The sequence below is a fragment of the Eulemur rufifrons genome, chromosome 30 (genome assembly GCF_041146395.1).
Source record: "Eulemur rufifrons isolate Redbay chromosome 30, OSU_ERuf_1, whole genome shotgun sequence".
In the NCBI taxonomy this organism is placed as follows: Eukaryota; Metazoa; Chordata; class Mammalia; order Primates; family Lemuridae; genus Eulemur; species Eulemur rufifrons.
Genome location: NC_091012.1, coordinates 43,397,266 through 43,424,130, shown reverse-complemented (window position 1 = coordinate 43,424,130; position 26,865 = coordinate 43,397,266). Strand labels below are relative to the sequence as shown.

General features: G+C 39.3%; 1 protein-coding gene and 1 pseudogene across 1 annotated transcript in view; both read right to left on the bottom strand.

Annotated features, from left to right (window-relative positions):
• The window catches only part of ENOX2 (ecto-NOX disulfide-thiol exchanger 2), a 78,591-nt gene extending 51,989 nt beyond the window's left edge, over positions 1-26,602 (bottom strand). The window contains exons 1-3 of the mRNA XM_069463270.1: positions 26,485-26,602; positions 13,282-13,437; positions 3,965-4,171 (exon numbers count right to left, since the gene is read on the bottom strand). Coding sequence (XP_069319371.1) covers positions 3,965-4,171; positions 13,282-13,437; positions 26,485-26,581 — 460 coding nt within the window. The 5' untranslated portion in view covers positions 26,582-26,602. The remainder of the gene's footprint in view (positions 1-3,964; positions 4,172-13,281; positions 13,438-26,484) is intronic.
• Positions 20,723-21,131, bottom strand: LOC138378572 (thioredoxin-like protein 4A pseudogene; annotated as a pseudogene).
• Positions 26,603-26,865: the final 263 nt, after the last annotated feature.

Below are 26,865 nucleotides of genomic sequence, written 5' to 3'. Positions count from 1 at the left end.
CTCTAAATAAACCCCATTAATGATGCTGTGACGGTACGGAGTGGGTATGCTGTGCACCGTGCCAGCTCCCAAAGGTGCTCCCACTCCCACAGGAAAAAAAATGATGTCCACATTTTCTAGCCCTCTTTTTAAGGGATTTTTGTTTAACTGCTTTCTTTTACAATGGGAGATAATAGCCACCTCACTGAGGAGATTTCTTGCACTTGTGAATTTTCAGGGAGCAGGTTCAAATTTAAAGAGCAAAATTTAGTTGTTTTCACATCATTGGTCAAGATCCCTTTTCCTTTTTCAGCCATAAGAATGTTTCTAGGAGGTGGCTATTAACAGAGAGCTGATTTTAGTGATGTTTAGATGAATGCTTCCTGAGCAGTATGTCATCTTTTATGTATAACTATGCAGAGCTTTTTGAGATCTTTATGTTCTTATTAAAATAGTCTATTGTGGAATGCTCTATTATTGTCACTAAGTGCTGTCGAATCTTTGGTAGTTACATTCTACAGCACTTAGCAACTGCAATAAGTGTATTCTACATCTACCTCCTCCTTTTCTTGCCCATGTTACTAATCTACTTTTTCAAACCCTCCTTACCTTTTCCCTGGCCTATTGCAACAGGCTTCTAACTTACCTCCTCTCCTCTTTTCTCTTTTCTCCTCTAATGCAGTTTTACATAGAGCTGTGAAATTAATCTTTCAGAAACAATTATTTTCCTTGTTCAAAAATTTCTTCAACAATTCCCTATTACCTGAGGAATAAAGACCCAACTGTTAAGCCTTTCACAGTGTGCTAACAACTGATGTTTTTCCTCCTCCTCTCATGTCTACTTAATACACAAACCACTGCTCACTGTTTCCTGAATGTTTGCCAAAGCTTACCACCTTTGTACCTTTGCTCATGCTGTTTCTATTCCCCGTTGTCCACAATCAAACGTTTTCTCTTAGTCAAAGACTTTATCCAAATGCTACCTTTCTTGATACCCCAGCACAATTCACAGATGCAAAGATGTGGAAACAACCCAAATGCCCATCAATTCATGAATGGATTAGCAAAATGTGGTATATGTATACCATGGAATATTACTCAGCTATTAGAAATAATGGTGATATGGCATCTCTTTGGTTCTCCTGGAGAGAGTTGGAACCCATTCTATTAAGTGAAGTATCCCAAGAATGGAAAAATAAGCACCACATGTACTCACCAGCAAACTGGTTTCCCTGATTATCACCTAAGTTCACATTTGGGAATAACACCAATTGGGTATCGGACAGAGGTGGGGGCTGATGGGAAGGGATGGGTGTATACCTACTAGATGAGTGCGATGCGCACTGCCTGGAGAATGGACACGCTTGAAGTTCTGACTGGGGGGGATGGAGGTGGGGGGAGGAGATGGGTGCATACCTACATGATGAGTGTGATGTGCACTGTCTAGGGAATAGACATGCTTGAAGCTCAGACTCGGGGGGATGGCGGGGCATGGGCAATATATATAACCTGAACTTTTGTACCCCCATAATGAGCCGAAATAAAAAAAAAAAAAGAAATATCCTCATTCTCCCACCCCTCCCGCTGCCTCCACTTCTATGGCACTTACAGCTTTCAAACTCTTTTTCTTATTATCAGTGAGTGTGTCATTATCAGTGTCTTGAGTAATCCCTGGCACTAAATACATTTTTCTTTAATAAATGAATGTATGACTGCATACTAACCTTAAGTTCCTTAAGGGGAAAAGCTAGGCTTTATTCATTTTCTAGTCTGCATAATATCTAGCACAATAGCTTACACAAACGAGATGTCCAATATGTGCCTGTTGTAAGAATGAAGATGCTCCCATCATAAAACATCTAGTACTTAGACCCAATTCTTCCAAACCATTACTCTTAAACAAGGAAGTAGTTAATTGTTCTATACTCTTTCCAATTATCCTGTCTTCTTCCTTGTGGCTTATTTGTCTACTGCCCCACAAAGAACAATATCAATTCAAACTAAGCAAAAGATCAGCCATGAAACATTATCTTGAGACCAATCCACAAAGCAAGAAGCTGCTTAATTTTTTAATAGTCATCAGAAATCATTCCAATTCCAATTCCTTGTTCCAGTTGCTCTGCTACAGCTTGAATATTTGTCACCTCTAAAACTTAGGTTGAAATTAATCCCCAATGTAGTATTGAGAGGTGGGGCCTTTAAGAGGTGGTTGGGTCATGAAGGGCTGCCCTTATGAATGGATTAATTCATTCATGTATAATGGGTTATCATGGGAGTAGGAATAGTGGCTTTGTAAGAAGAGGAAGAGAGATCCGAGCTAGCACTCTCACCCCCCTCACCATGTGATGCCCTGCACCACCTGAGAACTCTGCTGAGAGTCCCCACCAGCAAGAAGGCTCTCACCAGATGCATACACTTGACCTTGGACTTCCCTATCCCAATAACTATAAGATATAAATTCATTTTCTTTATAAATTACCCAGTTTCAGATATTCTAACTAACAGAAAACAGACTAAAACACACCTCAAATCTACTATCATGAAGAACAGTAGATTTTATGCAAAGTAGTTCTTACTATCCCCTCTCCAACTACTGTACTATATAAGGCAGTATCATTTCTGGATTAGACTAATGTTACAGTTGGTTAATTTAGCCCCCAGTCACCTCCCTTGCCCATATCCCTCTGTCCATCTTCTACTGAGAAGTAACATTTCTAAAATGCAAATCAGATAATGTTACTCTATTCCTTAAAATCCTCCAGTAGCTTCTAGAATAAAACTCACTACCAGAGTTTACAGGGTCCAATATGATTTGGTATTGCCTACCTTCAAACTTCATTTCCCTCTACTCTCTCTCCTGTTTACTGTGCTGGAGCATGTTAACCTATCCTCCACTTTAACATGCCAAATCCACTTTTCTCTCAGGGCCTTTGGCTTGCTATTCCTTATTTTGGAATGCTCTTCCCCAAGATGTTCACATGGCAACCTCCCTTCACATCATTCAAGTCTCAGTTCAAATGTCAGAGAAGACTTCCTTTCCTAACAAGCCTGGGTACATTAGCCATTTTAATCTTCTTCAGAGTACTTATCCATACTGATAATTAACTTATTTATTTGTTTATACATATTATATTTTTCCAACCCCAGAATGTAATATCTTTGATGTCAGGAAGTCAGGATGTCAGGAAGACCATGATGTCATGGTCTTTGCTGTATCCCCAGCAACCTAGTATTCTGCCTAGCAGTCAATAAATATTTGGTAGCTAACTGATTTCCATACCTATTTTTAAGTAACTACTTTTGTGCCAGGTTATGTGCTAGGTGCTGGGGGATTCAACATTAAGTAAGATACAGTCCCTGCCCTTAAGGAATTCACACTCTGGTTGGGGAGATGGATGTGAAAATAAGTCCTAGCATGGTGCAATAGGTGTCATGTTGGGTGGAAGCACCAGGTGCTATGGAAGCATTAAGGAAGGGGTGCCTAAAGCAGCCTGGGGGAAGAGTGGGGATATAAGTCAGAGAAAGCTTTCCAGGGGAGGTTTTGCTTGAGCTAGAGCTTTAGAGTGTGAAGGATGTGAAAATGTGTGTGTGTGGTAGATAGGGGTGGACAAGGCGATTCTAATCAGAGGAAAAGGCATAAAACACCATGGTACACTATGGGAACCAAAATTCATTTATTGTGGTTGGGATATGGCATGTGAGGGAAGGATTGGGAGATGACGCTGAGAGGTAAAGCACACAATCAAGGCCTTTCGATCCCACAAGTAAGGAGTTTGGTGTTATCCCATAGACAATTGGGAGCTACTGAAGAGCTTTAAAGGAACAGGTTGGGTGGGAACACACGTTTTCCATATCTGAAGGCAAAAGAGGGTAACATTAAGCCCAAACTTTAGCTGAAACAGATGCAAATACTCCAATCCCCAATAGCTGCATTGTGCCTCGGGGCGGGTGGTGGTGGGGACAATCCCAACATCCAAATACCTACCAGACAGATAAAGGGCTTTGTCCACCATGTACTCCTCAGCAAAGCGAATGTGACAGAAGTTCTTTTTGCTCTTCCGAATGGCAATGATCTCTCCACACTGTTCAAACACTTCCACGATGATTTGCTCTGTTCCATTTTCAGGCAGGCCACCCACAAATACTGTTTTGCATCCTGGTGGTCTTTCTCGGGTTGCAGGAGGTGGAAGATCTAAGTGTAAGGGCAAAAGCATTTGAAATTAGAATGTTTGCTTGGGACAGATATCTTTGAAACCTAACATTTCCCAGAGATAACCCTACCATCCCCACCAAACTTTTGCCTAAGAGTGAAGTATGTGGCCTCCAAGGTGCTCATCTCCACTTCACAGAAATTGATTGCAAAAACCTAAAGATCATTTTACTCAATGATTTGGTGACCATGACATCTAGAGGCTAAAGAGACGCAGGCCCATCTGTATGCCCCATCCAGAGTTCTTTAGTTTTGTTCCTTACTTTTGTGACAATCTGGCTATGCCAAATCTTCAGTCATTTATATTAAAAAGACAGTTAGTGGAAGAAAATCCCACTCAGTTTAAAGTCTTATTTATTTTCAGGAGTTTTAGAACCAGGGTCCCTGAAAGAGGGTTTGTTTAATTCAGATTGTAGTTACGATATTTTCTCTGTTCATGTTTACTGAAAGAACTGTTTCAGGATTAATTTGACAATGATGGGGTGAATATTTACAAAAATGTTTACAGCTGTTAGAATGATTTTGTTTAACAAAGTCAGTCAGAGTATAAGCCATCCCTTTTATGTTTTTTTGTTTTTTAATACTAGCGAGTCCTTCCTCAAATTCCTTACAGGAGAGGTGAGGTCTAGAGCCAACCTTGCAGCACTTAGAGGGAAGTATGGAGGATAGCAGAGAAGGTAAGCTGATCTGGGAAATCATTAACTAAAGTGAGATAAATTTGGCCATAGAGAGTCATTAAAAATCTACTTAATGAGATGATTCTCCCTTTGCTTCAAAAAATATGCACTCATCTTATACTAATATATAAAGTCTCTCCTATCTTCCAGCTCTTTATTTCTATTTATATGTATCAGAGCATTTTCCAAGCAAACTCTTACAGTTCATAGCCCAACAAAACAAAGCATGATGGTCATGGGTTTTCTAGTGTTGGTTTTGTATCTGCAAGGATTTATTTTGTGTAATCCATTCTTTCCATTCAGCTCTTAACAACAATTCTCCCAGCTCAAGATTTGGAGAGCTCAACAACCAGTGATTACAGCTCACATGCAAAATAAATGAGTCTTGCTCATAGATTAGGCCAAGGCCCCCAATTTGAGTCTTACCCAAATTGGCAAGCAGTTGATTTGGGAGCTTTCTCAGACATTAGCATTTCTAATGTCCTCACTTTGCTACCACTCTGTCTTATTGGTGTTGCTAAGAATCATCAGTTTCTCATGATGCTCTCTTTTCCTCTATTTAGTCAATAAAAGGAGTACAGGGATTCAAGGAACTTACAAACTTTCTGTTAATTTTTTAAAGTCTGTAATTGCAAGAGCTCATTGTATTGTTTTTTTTGTTCCATAGGAGAGGTTTAGACGGGAAGAGAAAATAACCTAGGGAGCAGGAATCTGATATGTCTTAGTCATGGCCACTGAAGAGATTGTAGTTCTAGCGAAAAACGGGAAGATGAGGTCCAAAGTTGCTTGAGACTTATGATTTTGAGTTTTTTTTTAAGAACTGAAAAGATTCTAGCCACCACATTTGCAGTGATTCTTAACTTGGGTGGCACATTAGAGTCAATTTGGGAATTAAACAAACAATGCCTAGGCCCCACCCCAATGAGTCTGATTTAATTAGTCTGGGGTGCAGCCTGTGCGTTAGTTTTCTTTTTGTTGTTGTTGTTGTGTTTTAAGCTCCTTGAGCAGTTCTAATATCTTGCTAGAGTTGAAAACCACTTAATCTAAATCTCTGATATTACAGAGGAAAATTAGCTGAGTGAGGTTAAATGTCTCATTCAAGGTTATCACATTAGATAGAAAAAGAAGAAACATGAACTTGGAGCAGGTAAACCTGGATTTAAATCTTAACTTAATTACTATCTGTATGATTTGGGGACAATTATATAACCTATGAAAATCTCTTTTTTTTTTCATTTTTAAAATAGGGATACTATTCTCTACCTTACAAGGGTTATTGCAGTGTAATTGATAATATACTATCTATATTCCATGTGACACAATGTCTAGCACTTGATAGGTTCCCAATAAATAGTATTCAATATAGTGTTATTATTATTTACTATTATAGAATCTGTGTTTCCTATTTCCCATTCTGGGGCTTTCTAAAATCTTACCAGAAGTCTGAAGTGAAGTGGCAGCTAGGACCTGAACTTCTAAACTCCCAGCTCCCTTGCTTTACCCAGATCTTTAGACAAGCCTGGGTTTGAGAAAGAATCACTTACACATAGAGGAATCTGCAGCTCTGAAGACACATATGGTGTTGACCCTGGAACACAACCCAGCCACTGACTACACAGGTAAAGAATTTTAAAGAGCATTTGTATAGTTAGAGCTATGTTTTAAAATCAAAGGCTTTAGAATAAAATACTGTTTTAGAATAAAAAGCTTATGAAGTTTACTATTTAGGGGAATTATTAGATGGTAAAGAATCCTTTTGTGAGCCAAATAGTCACTTTTTTATATCATTTGAGTTTACTGAGGTTTACCTTTAGGTCCATTGAGAAACTCTAAGGAGTGTCTGGTTACTGCTGCAGTTACATGTAACACTGAAAACGCAAAGGCTCCTTCCCCTGGCTACATTTGTGGGATTTAAAAATTCTGTGATGAAGTCATCCCCCTATTTAGATGATGTGATTTTTCTGTGTTGACTATCTGCTAATTAAAAGGGCCTAAAAGCCACTAAGAGTAATGTCAAGAATTCTGAAGATTTATTTATTTTCCTTGGGTAAAAGTAGAAAGCCTCTTTGATAGCATTTGCTGAGATTTAGGTGCATGCCACCAAGCAAGGCAATGGGTTGTACTATCTTCCTTAATGGATAGTACCCATCCCCAAAGTACAGCTCGAAGTACTTTGTTGTCTGGGCCTGATTTTCTAATCCCACTCAAATACAGTGACCAGGATACAGCAATGATAACCCCGTAGGAGAGCAAATTAAAAGCCCACCTATTAATCAGGTAATGTGCTAAACTCTGTAGCACCCAAATCACTACTCAGGATGGAGACAAAGAAAACTCTCATGTAAAAAGATTCATGATAACTGGGAATATAAAGAACTCTAATCTCTAGTAATGGAAAAGGAGGGGCTTCTAGCAATTCTAATTACATCCAAGCATCCACTCTGGGGAGCTATGTTGGGGCAATCAGCATTAGGATCAGAGTCATTGCTGATCTTTGAGAAGTAAGGCAGGGAGCAACATAGAGGACCTATAATCCACTTGCATCTTGCTTTTCAAAGAATCATCATAGATCACTCAGCTGGTTCACCAGAATTTATATACTGCAAAGTCTCTGATTTGATTTTATTAGACAGCTCAAGATTGAAGGCCCCTTGGATAATCAGCAGGGTTCAAATGTATTTTAATGTAATCCCAACAGATTAGAAAGAATAAGAAGGCTGGTGAATCTTTATTAATGCTCAATTTACCCACTTTCTCTAATTCTCTGTATAGAATCCAGCCCTGAGAGCCAAAATGGGCTCTGTCTGTTTTGATATGGTAAAATGAAAAAATTGCCCTTGCTCTTTTTTTGGCTCCTGATTTCCCATGTGCCTGGACAAAGACAGCAGATGATATTCCACCATTTATTCCCTGTTCACTGTTATTTCCCAGTAGACTCAAAATGTAACCTCTCCATACAGAAGTTCTAGCAGCTGAAGTGAGAAATCTTGGCAAAATCTACTTCTCTGAAGAGATGGTGCTGCCCTCTTTTCTCACCACCGAGAATTGCTAATTCAGAATTCAGTAAAACTCTGATAGCCACTCTGTGGAAAAAAAAAAAAGTAAGTGTGTTCCACAGAGCTTTATTTGCCCTATCTCCAACTCCTGGGAATCAAAGGATGTTGCTTCTCGAACAATGGGGTACTCACTTACCATTTATCTTTAGTAGACTGGTGCTTGGTCTGCTCCAGTATAATTTGATCCATTGAATTTTTAGACCAGGTCTGATTTTGCCTAGTCTACATCAGAGAGGTTAAGTTACTTACCAGTGATCTAATGGCTATATAGTGGTGGAGAGCTGGGATATGAAACAAGGCCTGTGTCTCTTTAGAGCTTGAACACTTAACCATTATCCAGTGAAGGCACAAAGCTGTATGTGCTACCTACCAATTGGTTCTTGTTTTTCCTAATACATTTTCAGGGGCTTTTGCCTATGCAAATAATTATTGTGGTAGCTACATTTTTAATGTAGAGAATCATAATTTTAGAGTTGGATGAAATCTTAGAGGTATGTACACTAATTTAACCTAACATTCTTGCTTTACAGACAAGAAAATGGAGACCCAAGGAGGTTATATGACTAGACCAAGATCCTACAAGTAGTTAGTGAGAGACCTGGGAGTAGAACATGCTGATAGTCTGTCCACTATACCATAATATCATTTGTTTGTACATTTGATGTAGATTCACCTATAAAAGTCTAGTAGGCAGTTGGTTATATGTGTCTGATGCTCAGAAAAGAGATATAGAATAAAAATATAGATTTGAAGTCATCAGCATGTGGTAGCAATTACCCCATACTCTCTTGGTTTGCTTTCTAGACCTCTGACTTCTCCTCCTGTGACAATCCATCTATACATTACTCACTTCCTCCATCATTCAACAAATGTTTATTGAATACCTACCATGTGTCAGATACTTTTCTATATTCTGGAAATACATTGCTGAACAAAACAGACAAAAATCTCCTCCTTTGTAGTGTTTATATTCTATAAATTACATAGTTTGGTAAAAGGTAATAAGTGTATATAAAAAATAACGAAGGTAAGTAGAATTAGGAGTGTGGCAGGGAGAGCTTCACTTTTAAATAGGTTATCAGGGTCACTGAGAAAGTGACATTTGAGCAAAGACTTGAAAGAGGTGAGAGTGTTAGCCATGGAGATATTTAGGGGAACAGTATTCAAGACAGAGGGAAGGACCAGTGCAAAAGCCCTGCGATGAGAGAGTGCCTGGAGTGTTCACGGAACAGCATGGTCAGTGTGACTAGAACAGAGTGAGTGATGGGGAGGAGAGTAGGAAATAACATCAAAGAGACAATATTGGGAGGATCATATAAGACCTTCTGTACCATTGAAAGGGCTTTTGCCTTTATTGCAAGTGAAGTGGTGAAATGGGGAGACATTAAAGGGTTTTAAGTAGAGTAGTGACATGATCTGACTTAGGTTTTAAAAGGATTATTCTGCCTGTTCTGTTGAGAATAGACTGTAGGGATCAGGGTAAAGAAGGAAGACTAATTAGAAGGCTATTGCAATAGTTCAGAAAATGAATCATGGCAGATACAAACTCAATCACAGTAGTGGTTATTGTGAGAGTAGGAAGATTCTAGATATATATTTTAAGGTAGACCAACATAATTTTCTAACATTAAATGTGGTATGTGAGGAAAAGAAAATAGCCAAGAATGACCCCTAAGTTTTGGCCTGAGCAACTGAAAGGATGCTGTTGCCACTACCTGAGATGGGGAAGGATACTGGTGGAGCAGTTTAGGGGATGAATATTAGGAGTTTAATTTTGAACATGTTAAGTTTGAGGATGTCTGTTTGACTTTTTAGTGGAGATATCAAGTAGGTAGTTGGATATGAGTTTGGGGTTCAGAGGCTACATCTGAGCAAGAAATATAAATTTGGGTATCATTGGCATACATGGTAGATAGCTTTTAAACCATGAGATTGGATAAGATCATCAAAGGTATGAGTGTAGATACAGAAGAGGTCCAAGATCTGCGCCATGGGGCTCTCCAATGATAAGAAGTCAGGGGAACAGAAGGTTATCAGCAAAGGAGACTTAGAAGGAGCAACCAGTGGAATGGGAGGAAAACCAATAGTATGGTGTCCTGGAACCCAAAATTAGGAATAGAGTTGAGCATTGATCACTGGATTTAGCGCTGGATTTAAGGTCATCAGTGTTCTTAAGTAAGGGCCATTTTGATAGAGAGGTATGGACAAAAGCATGAATGAAGGGGATTTAAGAGAGAAGAGAGGAAGTAGAAACAGCTAGTATAGACTTTCTTTGGAGGACTTTTGTTGCTAAGAAGTATACAGAAATGAAAACTCCCCTAGCTCTTTTAAATTTTGAAATGTGGAATTCCTCAGGGTATTGTATGTGGTCTTCTTTTAGCCATTTATACAATCTCTCTGGTGATCTCAGTCATTCTTACACTTTTAAATGACCTAAGGTTTCAGAAGGATGAAGGAGTCAATAGTACTAAATATAGTAGGGATATATAGTAAATTTAAGAACTAAAAAGTATCCATTGGATTTGTCACCCAGTATTTAATGGAAATGCATTAGAGTGATTCACCATGGTTTTAATTCCATGTACTTTCCATGTGGACACGTTCTAGGAGAGGGTACACTTGAAACTGGGCTGGGGGAGAATGTGAGAGGTGTGAGATCAGGAATCAGTTGAACCTGACTAAAGTGTGGGTATGTGGCAAGTAGAAATGATGGATTGAAGACAGTCACATGAAGCAGATCAGTGAAAAGTTTTTGAGGTCAGGGGTTGGACTATGAAATCTGGGGACAATGGGAGCCCCAGGACAATTTTATAGTTCTGTATATGTGACAAGCACTTGGATTTAGTGTCAGGTGGGACAGAGGGGAAGTAATTAATGGTAAAGACATTTTTTAATAAAGTATCAAGATTAGGAAAGCAGACTAGATCGTAAGACTAGACTGTAAGAGTCCCTGAATCATAGGACCTTGCTGGGAGGAATTTCAGAGGTCACTGAGTGCAAGAGAATATACTAGAGGCAGGCAGGAGTAAGGAGTGGGGTTTATAATCAAGGCCTTATCAGGCAGGGTTCGTGGGCTGTGGAGAACATAAGGAGTTTGGTCACACCAAATCCCTGTTCTTCCTTTCTTACCCTGTTCTTCCTAACTCACCCTTACAAATTGAAGTCTTAGAGCTGTTAACAAAAATGACACTTTTGCCATGATTTCAGTAGAGAACTAAGGGAAGTATCTTTGTTAGTGTTTTCCCCACCCAAGTACTCCAAGCCCCATTTTAACAAAGTTCAAGTTCTAAAAAGCAAACAGAACACCAGTTTACTTTAAGCTGTGTCAGAAATATTATGTCTTAATTCAATCCCAAGGCCAAGTTCCTTCCCAGAAGCCACCACTTTACTGGCACTAATTGCCCTGTCAGCATTATTAATACAAGGATGAAGAACTAAAAGACTGAGGTGTGAAGATGAAATGTTACCCACTCACTTTGTGGCCCTTCCAATTCAGAACTGAGAAGGCATGGCTACAGGTGGGGAAAGATAAAAAAATGTATTTGAGAGATGTCTGTCTGTTTCTTTTACTAGAGGCTATCAAAAGTTAGAGCCTCTTTAAGCCATATATTCCTAAATTCATTTAAAGACTGTGCAACAATGTGATCTATGTGTCATAAACAAGGCATCTATGCTGTTTGGAAATTTAAAAACTGAACATCGTATAAAGTCAACTATTGCACTCAACCTGGACATTACAGGTTATGAGCTATGCTGTTAGCTTAGACTTGATCAAGACCTTGTGCAATTAATTATGTGACAAACGAATGATTAAATCAGCATAATTCTACCTTTTCATAAGCAGGAAGTTTTAACACAGGCAATGCCTAAACTTATGGCTTTTGACATAAAAAATATACTAACAGGGATGCATAGCTTTCTATAATCCAAAAGGAAAACACTGAAAGAAAGGTAAAAAACGCCATTGCCTATTTGTAGGGACAGTGGAACTAAGAGTAAGAGACAAAGATAACAGTTTTGCTCATTCACCTAGGCTCCAAACATAAATCCAGGAATGGCCATTTGAGCTGGCAAGTAAGGCCTACAAAGGACATCTTATTCTCCATTCCCTAATTCTTGTGACATGCTAGCTCATCTCCCAATACAGTCTTATGAGATGCTGCCCTCCTAGATTTCTTATTGGTCTGGAAGGATGTCCTCTGTTGACAACGAAGTTCAAAAATCAGAAGAAGGCGTTAAGACCATTTTTCACTAGCAAAAGGGGTCAAGATGATCTGTCCAACTAACCCTGACTAATTCTAAAATCCTCTCAGCTCTCAGCAGACCATACTAAGTAGAATCTGGGTCCCTGCCAGGGCCTCATTCCATGATTAACTGATTCCTATTTAAGGTAAGAAATGAAATATTTGTCTGAAGTCATGTGTCAAAAGTTCATATTTATCTTGATAAGGCAAGGTCATTTGATCTATGACCTAAACCCCTCAGTTTATCCCTTAACAAACAGCTCTAATCTTTGCACTACAACAATGGCTCTGTTAGTATGCCACCCAGCACCACTAGAACTATGGAAAAATCATTAATGAGACTTAGGTTACATGCAGAAGTAGCTTCTGCTCTTTTAAAGTATTTAAAACCCCAAACAAATCTGGAAAAAAAGCTTGAGTCAATTATTATTGTTGTCACATTTCAACTGAAATATGGCTATCATATCTTTACAGATGTTTTGAAGCAAATCTAAGGAGAAGCATATTTATCACTGACAATTCAAATTCCTAGATCATTTCCACATGAACTGCATTGAACTAGATTGCTACAAGTAGTTTGACTTAGTCTCAATATTCCTCTTTGCCCTTCCAATAAATTGAACCACACGTCACTTGCATGTTGCAGCCCATTTGTTGAAGAGCAGTAGTTTGAGTGATGTGTGACTAGGTGGTAGTGATGGAAGAGAAGATTTTCAGCACCAAATGTATATTCTCATGTGTGTCAAGTAGGTTCAGACAACACTCTCTCTGCTATCACCGGCACATGCACCAGTTATGAAAAGGAAAGACTGCAAATGATGGTGTTGAGCAATTTGTGTCGGGTGCTTCCTTCTGTATGAACACACTTGAATTCTTCACCAGACAGCTTAGAAACATGTTGCATCATTTGTACTGCAACCAGCACACAAAAATCTACTGTTCTGTGTATAAAATTCAGCCTTGCCTAGTAAGAGAAAATTTTCTTGCCTTCTGTTTTTTAGGTGAAGCTTCTGTATATGCATCTATGAAACCCTTGGGTATAGTTTTGGAAAAGAAGAAAGCTTTCTTATACACTAAAACATTGTGACTTGTGTGGGGAAAAAACAAAATATTACTTGGATTTGGAGGGAAGAGTGTGCAGCTTTTACAGTGTATGATCTCCTTTACTACTGGCATATCTGGAGGAATTGGTGGAGGTACTATTCCCAAACCAGGCATCATTGGAGTTATTGGTGGAATTCCAGTCATCATTCCAAGAGCAGGATCAAAGTCTAGAAAAGGAGAGGGAAGAAAGAACATTAAATGATACCAGGCAAGGTTAAGTAGAGGCACGATGTTACCTTATAAGATCAAATCAAAGGTCTTTCTATAAGACAGAGGCAAAATATTTTAAAAACATGGTACTTAGTATTCCCAGGTCTTAAATATTATATTATGTTGTACATTTTCCTTTTGGGATGGGGCTGTTTGCTTTGTTTGACCAGGGCCTATTTAAGTCTCTCCATCTCATTTCGACATACAAGGTCTTTTTTTTTTTTTTTTTTGAGACAGAGTCTTGCTCTGTTGTCCGGGCTAGAGTGAGTGCCATGGCGTCAGCCTAGCTCACAGCAACCTCAAACTCCTGGGCTCAAGCAATCCTTCTGCCTCAGCCTCCCGAGTAGCTGGGACTACAGGCATGCGCCACCATGCCCGGCTCATTTTTTCTATATATATTTTTAGTTGTCCATATAATTTCTTTCTATTTTTAGTAGAAACGGGGTCTCGCTCTTGCTCAGGCTAGTCTCGAACTCCTGACCTCCAGCGATCCACCCGCCTCGGCCTCCCAGAATGCTAGGATTACAGGCGTGAGCCACCACGCCCGGCCGACATACAAGGTCTTATATAGCATGACTGTGCCTTGTCTATTGATCTTGCCTCTACTAGTTTCAAACACACACCCTCTGTTCCATTCCAGTAAGGTTTCTTGCTGTCCTTTGTACACACTTCCTGTCTTTTTACAGTACAGCATGGTGTTAAAAGCCCACGGTTTGGGGGACCAGGCAGACCTGGAAGCTAGTTCTACTATTTGCTTAGCAGGACGAACTTCCACTTCCTCATCTGCAAAATAGGGTTAATACCACCTATCTTACAGGGAGCTGTGAGAAGTAAACAAAATGATGAATCTAATGGGCTTAACACAGCACATAGCACAAAAAGTTGCAATAAATAACTATTCTCTCTCTGTGCCTTTGTTCATGTTGTTTTCTCTGCCTGGAATCATTTGAGCCTCCCAAATAATCCCCATGCTTTAAGTCTGGCTTAATTGTCACCCTTCTTGAAGAGCCCTTTCCAGATAATTCTGGTTCATTCTTACTCTGTATTCAGAAACTTTTAGTTCTACACTCATTGCTACAGAATTTTATTTCGCATCATCCTTTGTTTTATTCAGGCATGCTTCTAGATTGTGTGAGGGCACCCACACAAATATTTTTTGTGGGGCCCATCTATGTACACAATTTGATTCATTCCAAATCAGTGTCGATAGCATTTTGGTGGCACAATCTCATGTGATATCATGAAAGAAATACCACACCAGCCAGCTGGAGTGGTTTACTTGCCAGACCAGTCTCCTGGAACCAAGACTCTGGGGAGGATTCCACAGGCATGAGTCCTGACGCTTCTTGGGGCATCTAGTTGACTGCACATGTGGGATAGAGGATTAGAGAGCACCCCAAGGGGGAGAAATTCAGACTGGGACCCACATGGGTCCAGTTCAAGATTGGGGCTTCTTACTCAGATGACATTACCTGCTCTGGTCAGTCCTACACAGTATAGAGGAACTTAGAAAATTTCAGGAAATGTGCTTCTTATGACCAGAACACAGGCAGGACCTGCTCTGGACTCAGAGCATCTTCCCTGATGGCACTGCCTGCCTGGCCAGTGTTTGGAATTGGAGAGGGACTTAGAAAATAGGGAGGTAGGCATCCAAAGCATAGGGCCCCCTGAGGGGTGGGCCCAGGACAGAAGCCCCACTTGCTTTTGTCTAAGGGTGGTACTGATTTCACTGTTTAAATCTTATCTCTATATCAAAATGCCTTTTCTTTGACAGAAGGGAATATACTCTATTTCTTTGTTTCCCCACCTCTGCATTTACTATAGAACCATGCACAATGGACTATAAACAAAGTATTGCATAATGAGTTCTGGTAATACAGTTGTGGTTACAGTAGTAGGCCCTACTCCCAAAGACTTCACCATGCTCACCACACAGGTCAGAGTGGCAATGCCTGTAAGCATGTCCTCAAGGTGGCCCAGAAGTCCCCTGGCTAGCTCTCTAAGATGTTGGAAGAGGTGGACCTAAATAGCATAAAGAACCTGTGATTCCCACAGAAGCAGAACTTCAGGTCCAACAAGCCCAGTAAGAGGGAGTCCTATGACTGGGCACATGGGCATCCTTTATTGCAAAACCAGCTAACCATGCTAGGGCATTCCCCATCCTCTCACATGCCTGCCATTCTGAGATATCAGGGCTTTGGAAATTTTGGGAAGAAAAAACTTTCTCCCAAGAGGAATTTTTATTCTTATGAAAATATTTACTTTTAGCCCTGTTATGTCAACTCACCCAACATGCATGTGTGTATGCATGCAAACACACAAACCTTCCTTCCCTCCCTCTCTCCTGTGGTTCTCATATCTCTAGTCTCCTCCACATAGTAGTTATATGACCTTGAGAGAAGTTAAGTTTCTTAATATCTGTGTGCCTCCATCTAGTTTTCAGTAAAAGTGGGGACAAATAATGACATTTAGCTTAAAGGATGAAAGGACAGAGAAGATATGAAGACCTCTGGCATGACAGGTAGTCCTGATAGGTAAGTTTCCTTCCTTCCGTTCAAAATGTGCAAACCCACACTGATAAATGTATTGATTCAGGCATTCATTTCCACATTCCACAAACATTCGTGATAGGCTTCCTATATGTCAGGCTCTATGCAGTTGTGTGGGGGGTGGTGTCTAGGTTTCCCTTTTGATCTTGGAGAACTTAAGGCCCCTGATACCCTGTCGTCTTATGCTATAGAATAAAGGCACTGTGGTTAAGAATGCCATTTATGTCTTTGGAAAATTTGATTTCTCACACAGAAGATTTTAAAGAAATTGTTAACATTATCTTACCTATTTACAAACTGTTAATTTTCTTTAGGAAAAGATCAGATTAGATTGTGTGCCAACTAAACAATCCCATCTATTTTCTCTCTCCTACCGAAATGTTTGTCTTCCTTTTATTGTTCTGCCTGTCTCCTCATTGTTATTCATATAGCTCTTGTCACTCACGACTCCACAGTTACCACAGATTACAGAAACATCAGTTCATTAAACAAGTTCTGCCACTTTGACTGAGAAGGAAATACCTGTCTCCATGTACTGTCTACTAATAAATAGAGACAAACAAAAAACAAGTACACAGGATAAATATAACTCCTGACTGATGTATTCACTACTCTGTTGTTTGGTATGATTACATTAATATTTTATAAATTCATTTAAAACAAATGTATTCATGACATATGGCTAAAGCCAGAGTAAATAAACTCCTCTTCTTCTTTTGGTTCAATATGCCATGAGTTCCATAGGTTATACCGCCCAGAAGGGCTTGCTAGAGGGCAGGCTAAACATGACATTTCAAAGGCTCCTATCACATTGATTATTTTTTTGTTTGTTTATTTTTAACCATCAAGCACCAAAGTGGATGTGGATTTCCAATGTCAACAAAGAAAAACATTTGAAATCATGGGCCTTATACATGTATTGCAGAACCTAAAAAATCAAAGAATTCTAACAATTTTAAACACATTGAGAATAAAACACCAGAGAAATGTTCTCCCTTTTCTAGGCCCCTGCCCTGGCTTGAGGAGTACTACCAACAAGTACACACTACTGCCACTTAGGTTGGGAATTCAAACTACTGAAGATTTGAAGTCATATAAAAGGGTTATAGAAAAGGCCAAGATATTCCTCCAAAGTCCTTTTCACAATAAATACTCTGTTCTGTTTTGCTTTTACCATCTCTTCTAGTACCCTTTTCCCACTGTCTTCTTGACTCTTGGCATGACTATTGCTGGAAGAGCCATAAGGTATTGATTTGTACTCCCTCTTCTGATTCATGCACTTCCCAAGCCCCAGATCATTGTTCATCCTGTAAATGTGGTGTGTTAGTTGGGCCAGCTTGCTCCTCAGTGTTGCAGCTCTACCACATGATTTCAAGCAATGTTTCCATGTAGACTTCCTACTACCTAGCAACTTACACTTAACATGGCAATACTATTATCCTCCATTCTCTGTATACATGTGAGCCAGGGAGATACAATGGAGGCAAATGTCATTTCTATGCTGCTATCAGTCATCCATATGTCCATCCATTCAATATTCTGTGCCAGGTATTGAGGTTGAAGGAATGAGTAAGACAAAGTTCTTGCCATATACCCTACTTTGGAAACAGCTACACAAATGGTTATAATGCTGTACCATCAATGATTATCATCACCATAATTGTTTATTGAGTGATTACAATGTGCTACACTCTGTGTTAAGCATTTTATATAATCTCATTCTAATAGACCTGTGAGTTAGGTACCATTATCCTTCATTTTATAGATAAAGAAGCTGAGGCTTAGAGGGGTTTACTTACTTGTTCAAGTTTACATAGCCCATAAGAGGCAGACCTAGGATTCAAATTCAGCTTGGTTTAATTCTAATGCTCTTAACCAGTACAGTGCCTCTCAATGTAGTATGACAATTGTGCACATACAGTAGTAACATTAATTGGGTGTTGGGCAGGTGGGGGCGGGGAAGAGGGGATGGGTATATTCACACCTAATGGGTGCAGTATGCACCGTCTGGGGGATGGACATGCTTGAAGCCTCTGCCTCAGTTGGGGCAAGGACAATATGAGTAACCTAAACATTTGTACCCCTATAATATGCTGAAATAAAAAAATTGTTTTAATGAATCAATTTAATTGCAGGTATAAAGTGAAACAGGTATGTTGAAAAACATGGCATATGAGCAACCAAATGGATCCTGGTTCTGGCTGGCTGGAAGCCCCTTCACACCCTCAGAAAGTCTCTGCCTGCACTTAATGACTTCTCTCCATCCAAATCCTCATGGCATCATAAAGGCATTTCTAATCTTTTAGATATTCCAGAGACCCTTGAGCCTCAGGAGGTGGTTTGTACACACAGCAAAACTGCTGAAATGCAACCATAGATTATTTCAAAATAAGTGTTTCAAATAGGATCTAATTATATGTGCATAATTAAGCTATTTTATAGAAAATTATGATTTCAATTCAGCTATATATTTCTGGGGCATTATTGTTATTTCTTTAGAGTTCCTACAAAATTCATTGGAGAATTAAAAATTATGCCTGGGTATTGAGAAATTTTAACCCACTACAGTCCTTACTCACACCTCTTCTCTACACAGATCCTTTAAAAGACAGCCAACTTGAATAACGAACACAGATTTCTAAAGTCAGCCTGGCTGAGCTGTGAGATAATCTCGGACTTATCACCAGCCCTTTTGGAAGTACAAATTCCCAAAGTTTTGTACAATGACTCTCAAGTTCTACCAACATTTGTCCTGCTTCCCCAGAAGATCATCAGAACACTTGTTTCAGCCCAGTTGGAAAGTTGAGGCAGAGCCTGGCTCATGTACAATGGTAAACAAGCTAGCAAACTGGGCTTGGGTGGGTTATGTGGCACAATTTCGGTTCAGAAAGGTTCTCCCCAATGTATCTCAATTTTGATCCCAAATTTCTACTAATTCCTTTAATGCAAAGTTCTGCAAAATCTCCCTTTCTAGCACATCTTCCCCTATCCTTCCTATTCATTACACTGTGTTCTTGCCATTTAACAGCTTTAGAGTCATGCCCTTGACTCTCATCCAAGGATGCTGCGAACACCTTTGGAGGGGCATTTCCCACTATATCTGTGGGATGTCCAGATTTCTAGATTTTGGAATTGAATAAAATAAAATTTTGTGCATACATATATTTAAGGTTGCTAGCCTTTTAATTTGCTAAGAAAAGATGTGGGGAAAAAATAACAGAGAAACTAACCAACGTACCATTCATGTGGTTCATAAAAGACAGAACATTTTAAAACTGAAAATTCAGGAAGTCTATAATCTCAGAATAAAGGGCAGTCCTTTCCATCGAGCAAATTTAGATTCATGACAAATTCACTATATTTTTAGTTTTTACATTTTGCAGCAGACTATGGAAAGTAATATTGATTGGTCCTGGACTATAAACCAGTATTTGGGCTTTTGAGATCACTCAATTGTTTCACTTAGTGTGTTCCCCTGTACATGAAACTCCCTGTGAAAAATTTCTTTCAGAACTAGAATGTCACACACATACATTATTAAGGGCCATGAAAGTTTCACTTTCCCTGAGGAATGGTATATTTTCTTGTCATGAAAAATGTAAATTATATAACTGGCCAGGTTTCCCCCTTTTTATTTTATTTTATTTTTTTGCCTACCTGATCACAGGTGCAGCTCAACTTTAGAAACTGGATGGGATCCCATAATCCTCACATATGAATTTTACTTAACTTCCCTACCTGGTATTCACCTTTTATTCTCATTTGTATTTTCCTAGATGCAGATTTATTTTATTTGTAATTTTTTCATATATTGTAATCTTTCTTATAAGCTGCCTAAAAGTTTTTGTGGAATGAGTTGATGTAATTCAACTCAATATTTAACCATTTTCTCCATACTATATACTCTTGCATGCCTTCCAGTCGCTAATGCACTGTTTCCTCTGCCTACATTGTTCTTAGTTCTTTCTTTTCCCTCTGACACACTCCTATATATTCCTGGACACCTAGCTCAAATGTTATCTCTTCAGTGAACCTTCCCTGACCCCCATCATCTACCTAACAGTCCCCCTCAACACACCCTGGCTGAAACAATACTTCTGTACATGTTTCTACTATGACACTTGCTACACTGTAGTGTAGTGCTATTTACTTTGTTGCCTCTGCCACTGGACTCTGAGCTTGAAGGCAAGGATTGTGCCATGCCAATTTTGGATCCTCTTGATCTAGCTCAATTTATTTTTAATGAATAGATGGATGAATAAAGGAACAAATGAACAAATTGAAAGGGAAGCCTTTGAGCTGTTGCCAGTCAAGAGGCAGTTCATACCTGAGGGCAGGTTTTATTAGGAAGAGAATATGGGTGTTCTAAAAGTCCTGGAGTCATTATGAGGGCAGGAATCTTTGTCTTTTTTGTTCGTTGCTTTCTTTCCAGGGCTTCATGCAGTACCTTGCATACAGGAGGCCTCACTCAGCCCCTTCCTAATAGATTTCATGGTGAGTCATTTTTTAAATGATTGTTCTATCGCTGTGTATTTGTTTATTTCAGTTAGTTAAGGCCATGAAATCTTTATCTCAAAGATTTTCTAGCTCTTGAGCTTCATGTACTTTTCCAAAGGCTTTAAATAGTTTAAAATATTTCCACATGAAAACAGCCCCACAGCATTTATCTACACATACTGTGAAGATTAGTGCCTCAGTATCTGTATTTTGTGGGAGACAAGACTAGGCCTCAGCCTTTATGGGCACCTCAATCCACAGTCTCTATTATGTCGACCATCTCCTATTTGTCCTCCATGGGCCAGTTAATCCTGTCATTGTTGCCACTACCCAAGTCAATAGTGATGTGCTTGTTTCTGAAGAAATACATGACAGTACATGGATCGTGCATTTTGTTGAAGTCAGGTACTTCTGTAATGTCCACAAGATAAATAACTGCAAGATTTTTAATCTTTCCAGCTATACTGTATAGAATCTCATCCATATTCATACAAATAGTGTCCCAATCACGCCCAAACCAAATGATGACAGCTTGATCTTTCTTTGAAAGGATGACCTAATCTACCTGCCAGCTATTTGAGTAGGTGTGGGAGCATGTACGACATCTTGGAGGCTTAACTGGATATCTTTAGGCATGGACGTGCTCCATGAGGAGTCTTGAGAGTACTATCACTGGGTAGGATTCAAGCTTGTTTTGGAGAGACAATTCTATTTGGTATAATCTTTACATATTATTGGCTCTTGGTCTACAATGATGATGAATAATGTTCTCCTTTCTCAGAATCTCAACTTATTTGTCACTGAAAGAATACTCTATTTGTAGACGATATTAAAAATATTATTGGCCCAGTGCAGTGGCTCATGGCTGTAATCCTAGCACTCTGGGAGGCCAAGGTGGGTGGATCGTTTGAGCTCAGGAGTTCGAGCCCAGCCTGAGCAAAAGTGAGAGCCCATCTCCACTAAAAATACAAAGAAATTAGCTGGACAACTAAAAATATATAGAAAAAATTAGCCAGGCATGGTGGCGCATGCCTGTAGCCCCAGCTACTCAGCAGGCTGAGGCAGAAGGATTGCTTGAGCCCAGGAGTTTTAGGTTGCTGTGAGCTAAGCTGATGCCATGGCACTCTAGCCCAGGCAACAGAGTGAGACCCTGTCTCAAAAAAAAAAATAATAATAATAATACAAACTCAAGTCCAGGCATCCTTAGGAGTTTACGGAGCAATGGTGTGTCATTTGTCATATAACCTCATTCTTTCTTTCTATTCCCATCAGAATTGATCTGTTGTGTCCAGTGAGAACTGTCTCCTGAAGAATAGGCAAGGTTTTGCCCTGGGAATAAGGCCCATAAGTCCATTTTCCTATATCTTTCATTATGGAGTATGCATAGTGAATACAGCGGAGATAGCATAATGAGGGACTCTTCCTTTTGGATTTTGCAGGCTCTACACTTGGCTGCTAAGGATATTTTAATTTAGGGGAAAATAAGGAAGCAGAAAGCAATATTCAGCAAGTATTCCTTAATGGGTCCATTTTTGGATTCATCTGGGATGACTGGGGCAGAACAATGCTCTTTAACCAGAAGGCCTGACTATTGCAGGTGACCTTCTTCATGTGAAAACTAACATTAGTCTTATTTGACCAGCTTGGCAGAGCAAATACTCTTGTAGGAAACATAGCTGTCAGCCAGAGGGGTCCTCCTGATCTTCTACCATTGTGGATTAACTTTGTTGAACAGCAGCTGTACAAAACATCATGGTAGTTGAAAGGGAGCTCCACACCAAACCCCAGAGATGTCCTGTCCCTACTCCCCACTCAATGAATATAATAATTATGCCAGACATTGCCTTCATGACAAGTATGTGTCCAAGAGACTCGACATCCATGACAGTAAAGATTTGAACTCTCTGGGGGAAGTCAAGGAGGCTGATGTATCATTTGTTTTTCATCAGTTCCAAAAGCCTTTTCTCTTGTCGCAGACAGGTCAAATGAGACAGGACAAAAAAAGGTCTGCTGTCTCAGTAGGAAGCTTCCTGGGGGACAGAAAAGTAGCAGAATTACAGAGACATCAATGGGTGACCTCAGGGATCAGCTCCATGAGGCTTATTTTCTGCCTTTTCTATTTTAAGGAATCCTGGCGGTGGGATGAAGAGAGGATTAGGGAGATGTTTTAACCCATTTAGTTAAAATTTAACATCGTTAAAGATAGCAGGCACCCTGTCCTCCAGACCTTGGTAAGAAGCATAGGCAGCATTGGAGTGTGGTGCCAACCTTCCATTCTGGTGGAAATCCCCACCAGATTTGCAATGAGCAGGTGTTAACACGTCAGACACATACTGTTACCACCTGCCACTGTCTGGTGTTTCAGCAGGAAAAAATTTCACCCCTGCATTCACTGTCCTTCACTATTGTTAAGCATAAAGATAATTCTATTATTTGTGAGCCGTATATCATATGTGAACTTGAAACAATAATAATAGCTGAGTTAATGGAGGGATTACTGTGAGTCAGACATCATTCTAAGACTTTACATGTATTACCTTGTTAATCCACATAACTCTATAACATAGGTGCTATTATCTCCATTTTACAGATGAAGAAACTGAGGCATTGAGAGGTTAAGTAATTTGCCAAAGGTCACACAGCTAGTTAATTGCAGACAGGGATTTGAATTTAGGCAATCTGGATCCAGAACTCATGTTCTAATCTCATGGTAAACTGCCTTCCTAAAATAATGCAGAGGAGAAAAACCAGTTCACACATAACTCAAGTGATTTTATACATAGTTTTAGAAAGTATGCCTCAGCCCAATGTTACTGCCCCATGTGCTTTAAGACAAGAAGGGAACTATTGAACTAATTATCAGCATTTTTTTTGAGACAGTGTTTCGCTCTATTGCCCAGGCTAGAGTGCTGTGGCGTCAGCCTAGCTCGCAGCAACCTCAAATTCCTGAGCCCAAGAAATCCTTCTGCCTCAGCCTCCTGAGTAGCTGGGACTACAGGCATGCGCCACCATGCCTGGCTAATTTACATACATATATATATATATATATATATATATATATATTTAGTTGTCCAGCTAATTTCTTTCTATTTTTAGTAGAGACAGGGGTCTCGCTCTTGCTCAGGTTGGTCTCGAACTCCTGACCTTGAGCGATCCTCCCGCCTTGGCCTCCCAGAGTGCTAGGATTACAGGTATGAGCCACTACGCCCAGCCTATCAGCATTTCTAAGACCAGGTTTTCAAAGAGTAACTTTCCCTGGAGCATAGCAACAGGTAAGATCACTGAATCTCCAGTTGAAGGGGACGCTAAAGAAGCCATTTCTTTACAGTCCTTAAGATCATAAGATATAAGGAAAGGGGGCTAGAGGTAGAAATTAAAACCACTATTGAGGTTTAAAATGTTTGAGTTGGAACTGGATGGGCAGAACACTCATCAGAGTTGACCGTGGCTGCATAGCACCCAAATACTTTCAATTTAAGTGGGAGCTTAGCAATCATTTGAAGGAAGTATGCTAGTACTTTCTTTATGTCAAAGAGCATATAGTATTACTAATAGTAATAATAACAACAGTTAACTTTTACTGAGTGCCTATTATATGCCAAGCATTGTGCTAAGTATATTATTTAATCTTCACAGCAATCCTATGAGGTAGATACTATAATTATCCCCATTTTACAGATGAGGAAACTGAGGAACAGAGAGGTCAAGTAACTTGCTCAAGGTCACGTAGTTAGCAAGAGGCAGAGCAAGGACTCAAACCCAAGCAGTCTGACTTCAAGGTATGTGTTGTTAAGCACTAAGCAAGATACTATCTCTGTAGAAGCAGCCCTGTGAGCCACTGTTAAGAAAACCCATCCCTATTTTCTAGCTCTGTTATTGACCCCAGCTCAAACTTTGGGCCTGTAATGATTGCTCAGAAGCATTTTTGTTTTAAATGCTAGGCCTTTTCTGCTCCTTGTTATAGATGGGTGGCCAAGTACTGAAGATTACTTTGTGAGTGTAGATTTATGCTTACATGTAGTAATTTATATATAATATGTTATCAGTTAACATTTAGTTCCCTTGGCCTCAGAGCAAATGTGGCCTCAAGATTTTTCTGGGGACATCTACCCATATGGTCAAGACTGCCAAAAACTGGGAATATTTAAGCTAAATCAGATTGTCTTATCACCTTAGACTAGAAGCAATTGTGACTCAGGACCACTCCACACGGAGCTATAAAATAATATAATGAATTCTATTATAATGAAATAATAAACACTAAATACAAAGTCATTACTTCCATTAGAAATGTCTATGAGAAGTATATTAATTATTTTTAAAGTATCTTAATAGCTAACATTTTTGAGTACCTACTATGTTCCAGGCATTGTGCTAAGCATGATTTAATTCTCATAACAACCCTAGCAGTTAGGTATTATTATTGTGACTTTGTGGATGAAGAAATTGAGTCTCAGAAGATGTTATAACTGCCTGAGATCAAATAGTGAAAGAAACTGGCTTAGAAGCCAGGCAGATGGAATCCAGAGTCTGATAGCTTAACCACTCTGCAATACTGGCTCCTATAGTAATATTGATTGATCCCAGACTGGCCCAACTCGTCATTTAAAATCTAAGGAGATCCATGGCCCAATCATCCTAGCCCTCAAAGGATCCCTGGTTGTTCATTTCAATCATGGTTAGTCTAATGGAGAAGAATGTAGTGTAGCCAACTAGCCCATGCTATGGATTATACTTTGGTGAAACAGTTCTTTGCCTCTGCCATATATACAATTAGGGCTCCTTTTTCCCCACCAATTTCTTGTTCACATACCTTTTTTTTCTTCATGTTTGCCCACTTTTATGCTTGTTTCCTGGCTTTCAATGTAATGAAATTTCTTAATTTATTATTAGTATTGTTGTTGCCTAACCTACTTTACCCTCATTATAACCTATAAGGATTTAAAATCTAGGCTGGGATTGTGAAATTATTTTTTGGTGGGGAGGGAATGGCTAACTATATAAACAAATGGAATAGAAAAGTGGCATCACTCTAGATCTGCTTCTCAGCTTTCAACGTGCCTGTGAATCACCTGGGGTTTTTGCTAAAATGCAGCTTCTGATTCAGTAAGTTTGGTCTGGGGCCTGCGGTTCTGGGATTCTAAATAGTTCCCAGGTTATGCAGAGTACACTTTGAGTAGCGAGGTTCTAGACTGGCATGGTCCTATTGTGCTTTTAAGTAGGATCACAATTAAATGAATCTGGGCAGATTAATGTTTAGGCTATTTAAAAAGCCACCTCAGGCTCCCTGAGACGGCAATTCCCTAATGTCTTCACAAACTCACTGTAATGGTTAAACAGCTCTGACTGTCCAAGAAACATTTCTGTGCCTAAACTAAACTCTTCAGATTCTGTGATGTTTTTCTTCTGATTTTATCTTTAGTGTAGATGGAGTTAGTCCACCAGGTCCATTCTCTTATGGGTCACTCTGTTTTAATATATATGTATGTATATATGTTTGTGTGTGTATGTAAATACATACTTATACATATTTACACACAGTTATTCAATGTTAAAAATAGTCTTTGGGCTATCCCCCACCATCTCCTTTATGAATCTAAGATTTTAGGGATGTCTAAGTCAGTTCTCTTTCCATCTCCATGTTTATTTGCCTCCTCTGTGAAATCTATAAAATTAGACAAACTTTGTAGTTCCTTGCCAAAATTCTACTTCAATGAGATGTTTAAATGTTCAATGACCCTATCTTGCATCAGGTATACCCCAAGCTTGTCCAAAATGCAATAGGGAGTATACTAGTAACTACTAGCCACCCAGGCTATAAAGCTCATATTACAAAAATGCACACTCTAGGCAGAGTCTGGTAAATGTCAACTTCAAAATAAGTTGTGTCATACTGTTATATTTATTACCACATGGTCAATAAAAGAAGCACTTGTGAGGTGATTAAAAATAACACACCAGGTAAAATTGGTTGTCCAGCAATTCCCAGCGGTGCCATTCCAAGATTATTCATTGCTGTGGCCCATGCAGTTGGATCAGACATAGGTAGTGTCATTGCAGTGGAATCCACATTCAGAGTTCTATTACTATCAGCTGAAAAGAAATGACAAACAAAATAATTTTTCTTGTGTTAAGGTTCTAGTATCTAGTTTAGTTGTCAACATAAATTCTGGCAAGCTCTTTACAAAAATGGCCTGATAGACAAGTGGTAGATAAGACCTCAATGCTAGCTTTCTTACAAGGGTTAAAATAATACAGCTTGAACTGGAAGTAAGTCATGGACTTTGAAAGCAATTTACCAGATGGCATTTTAGTGTAAGTGTTTCTCTCTCTCTCTTT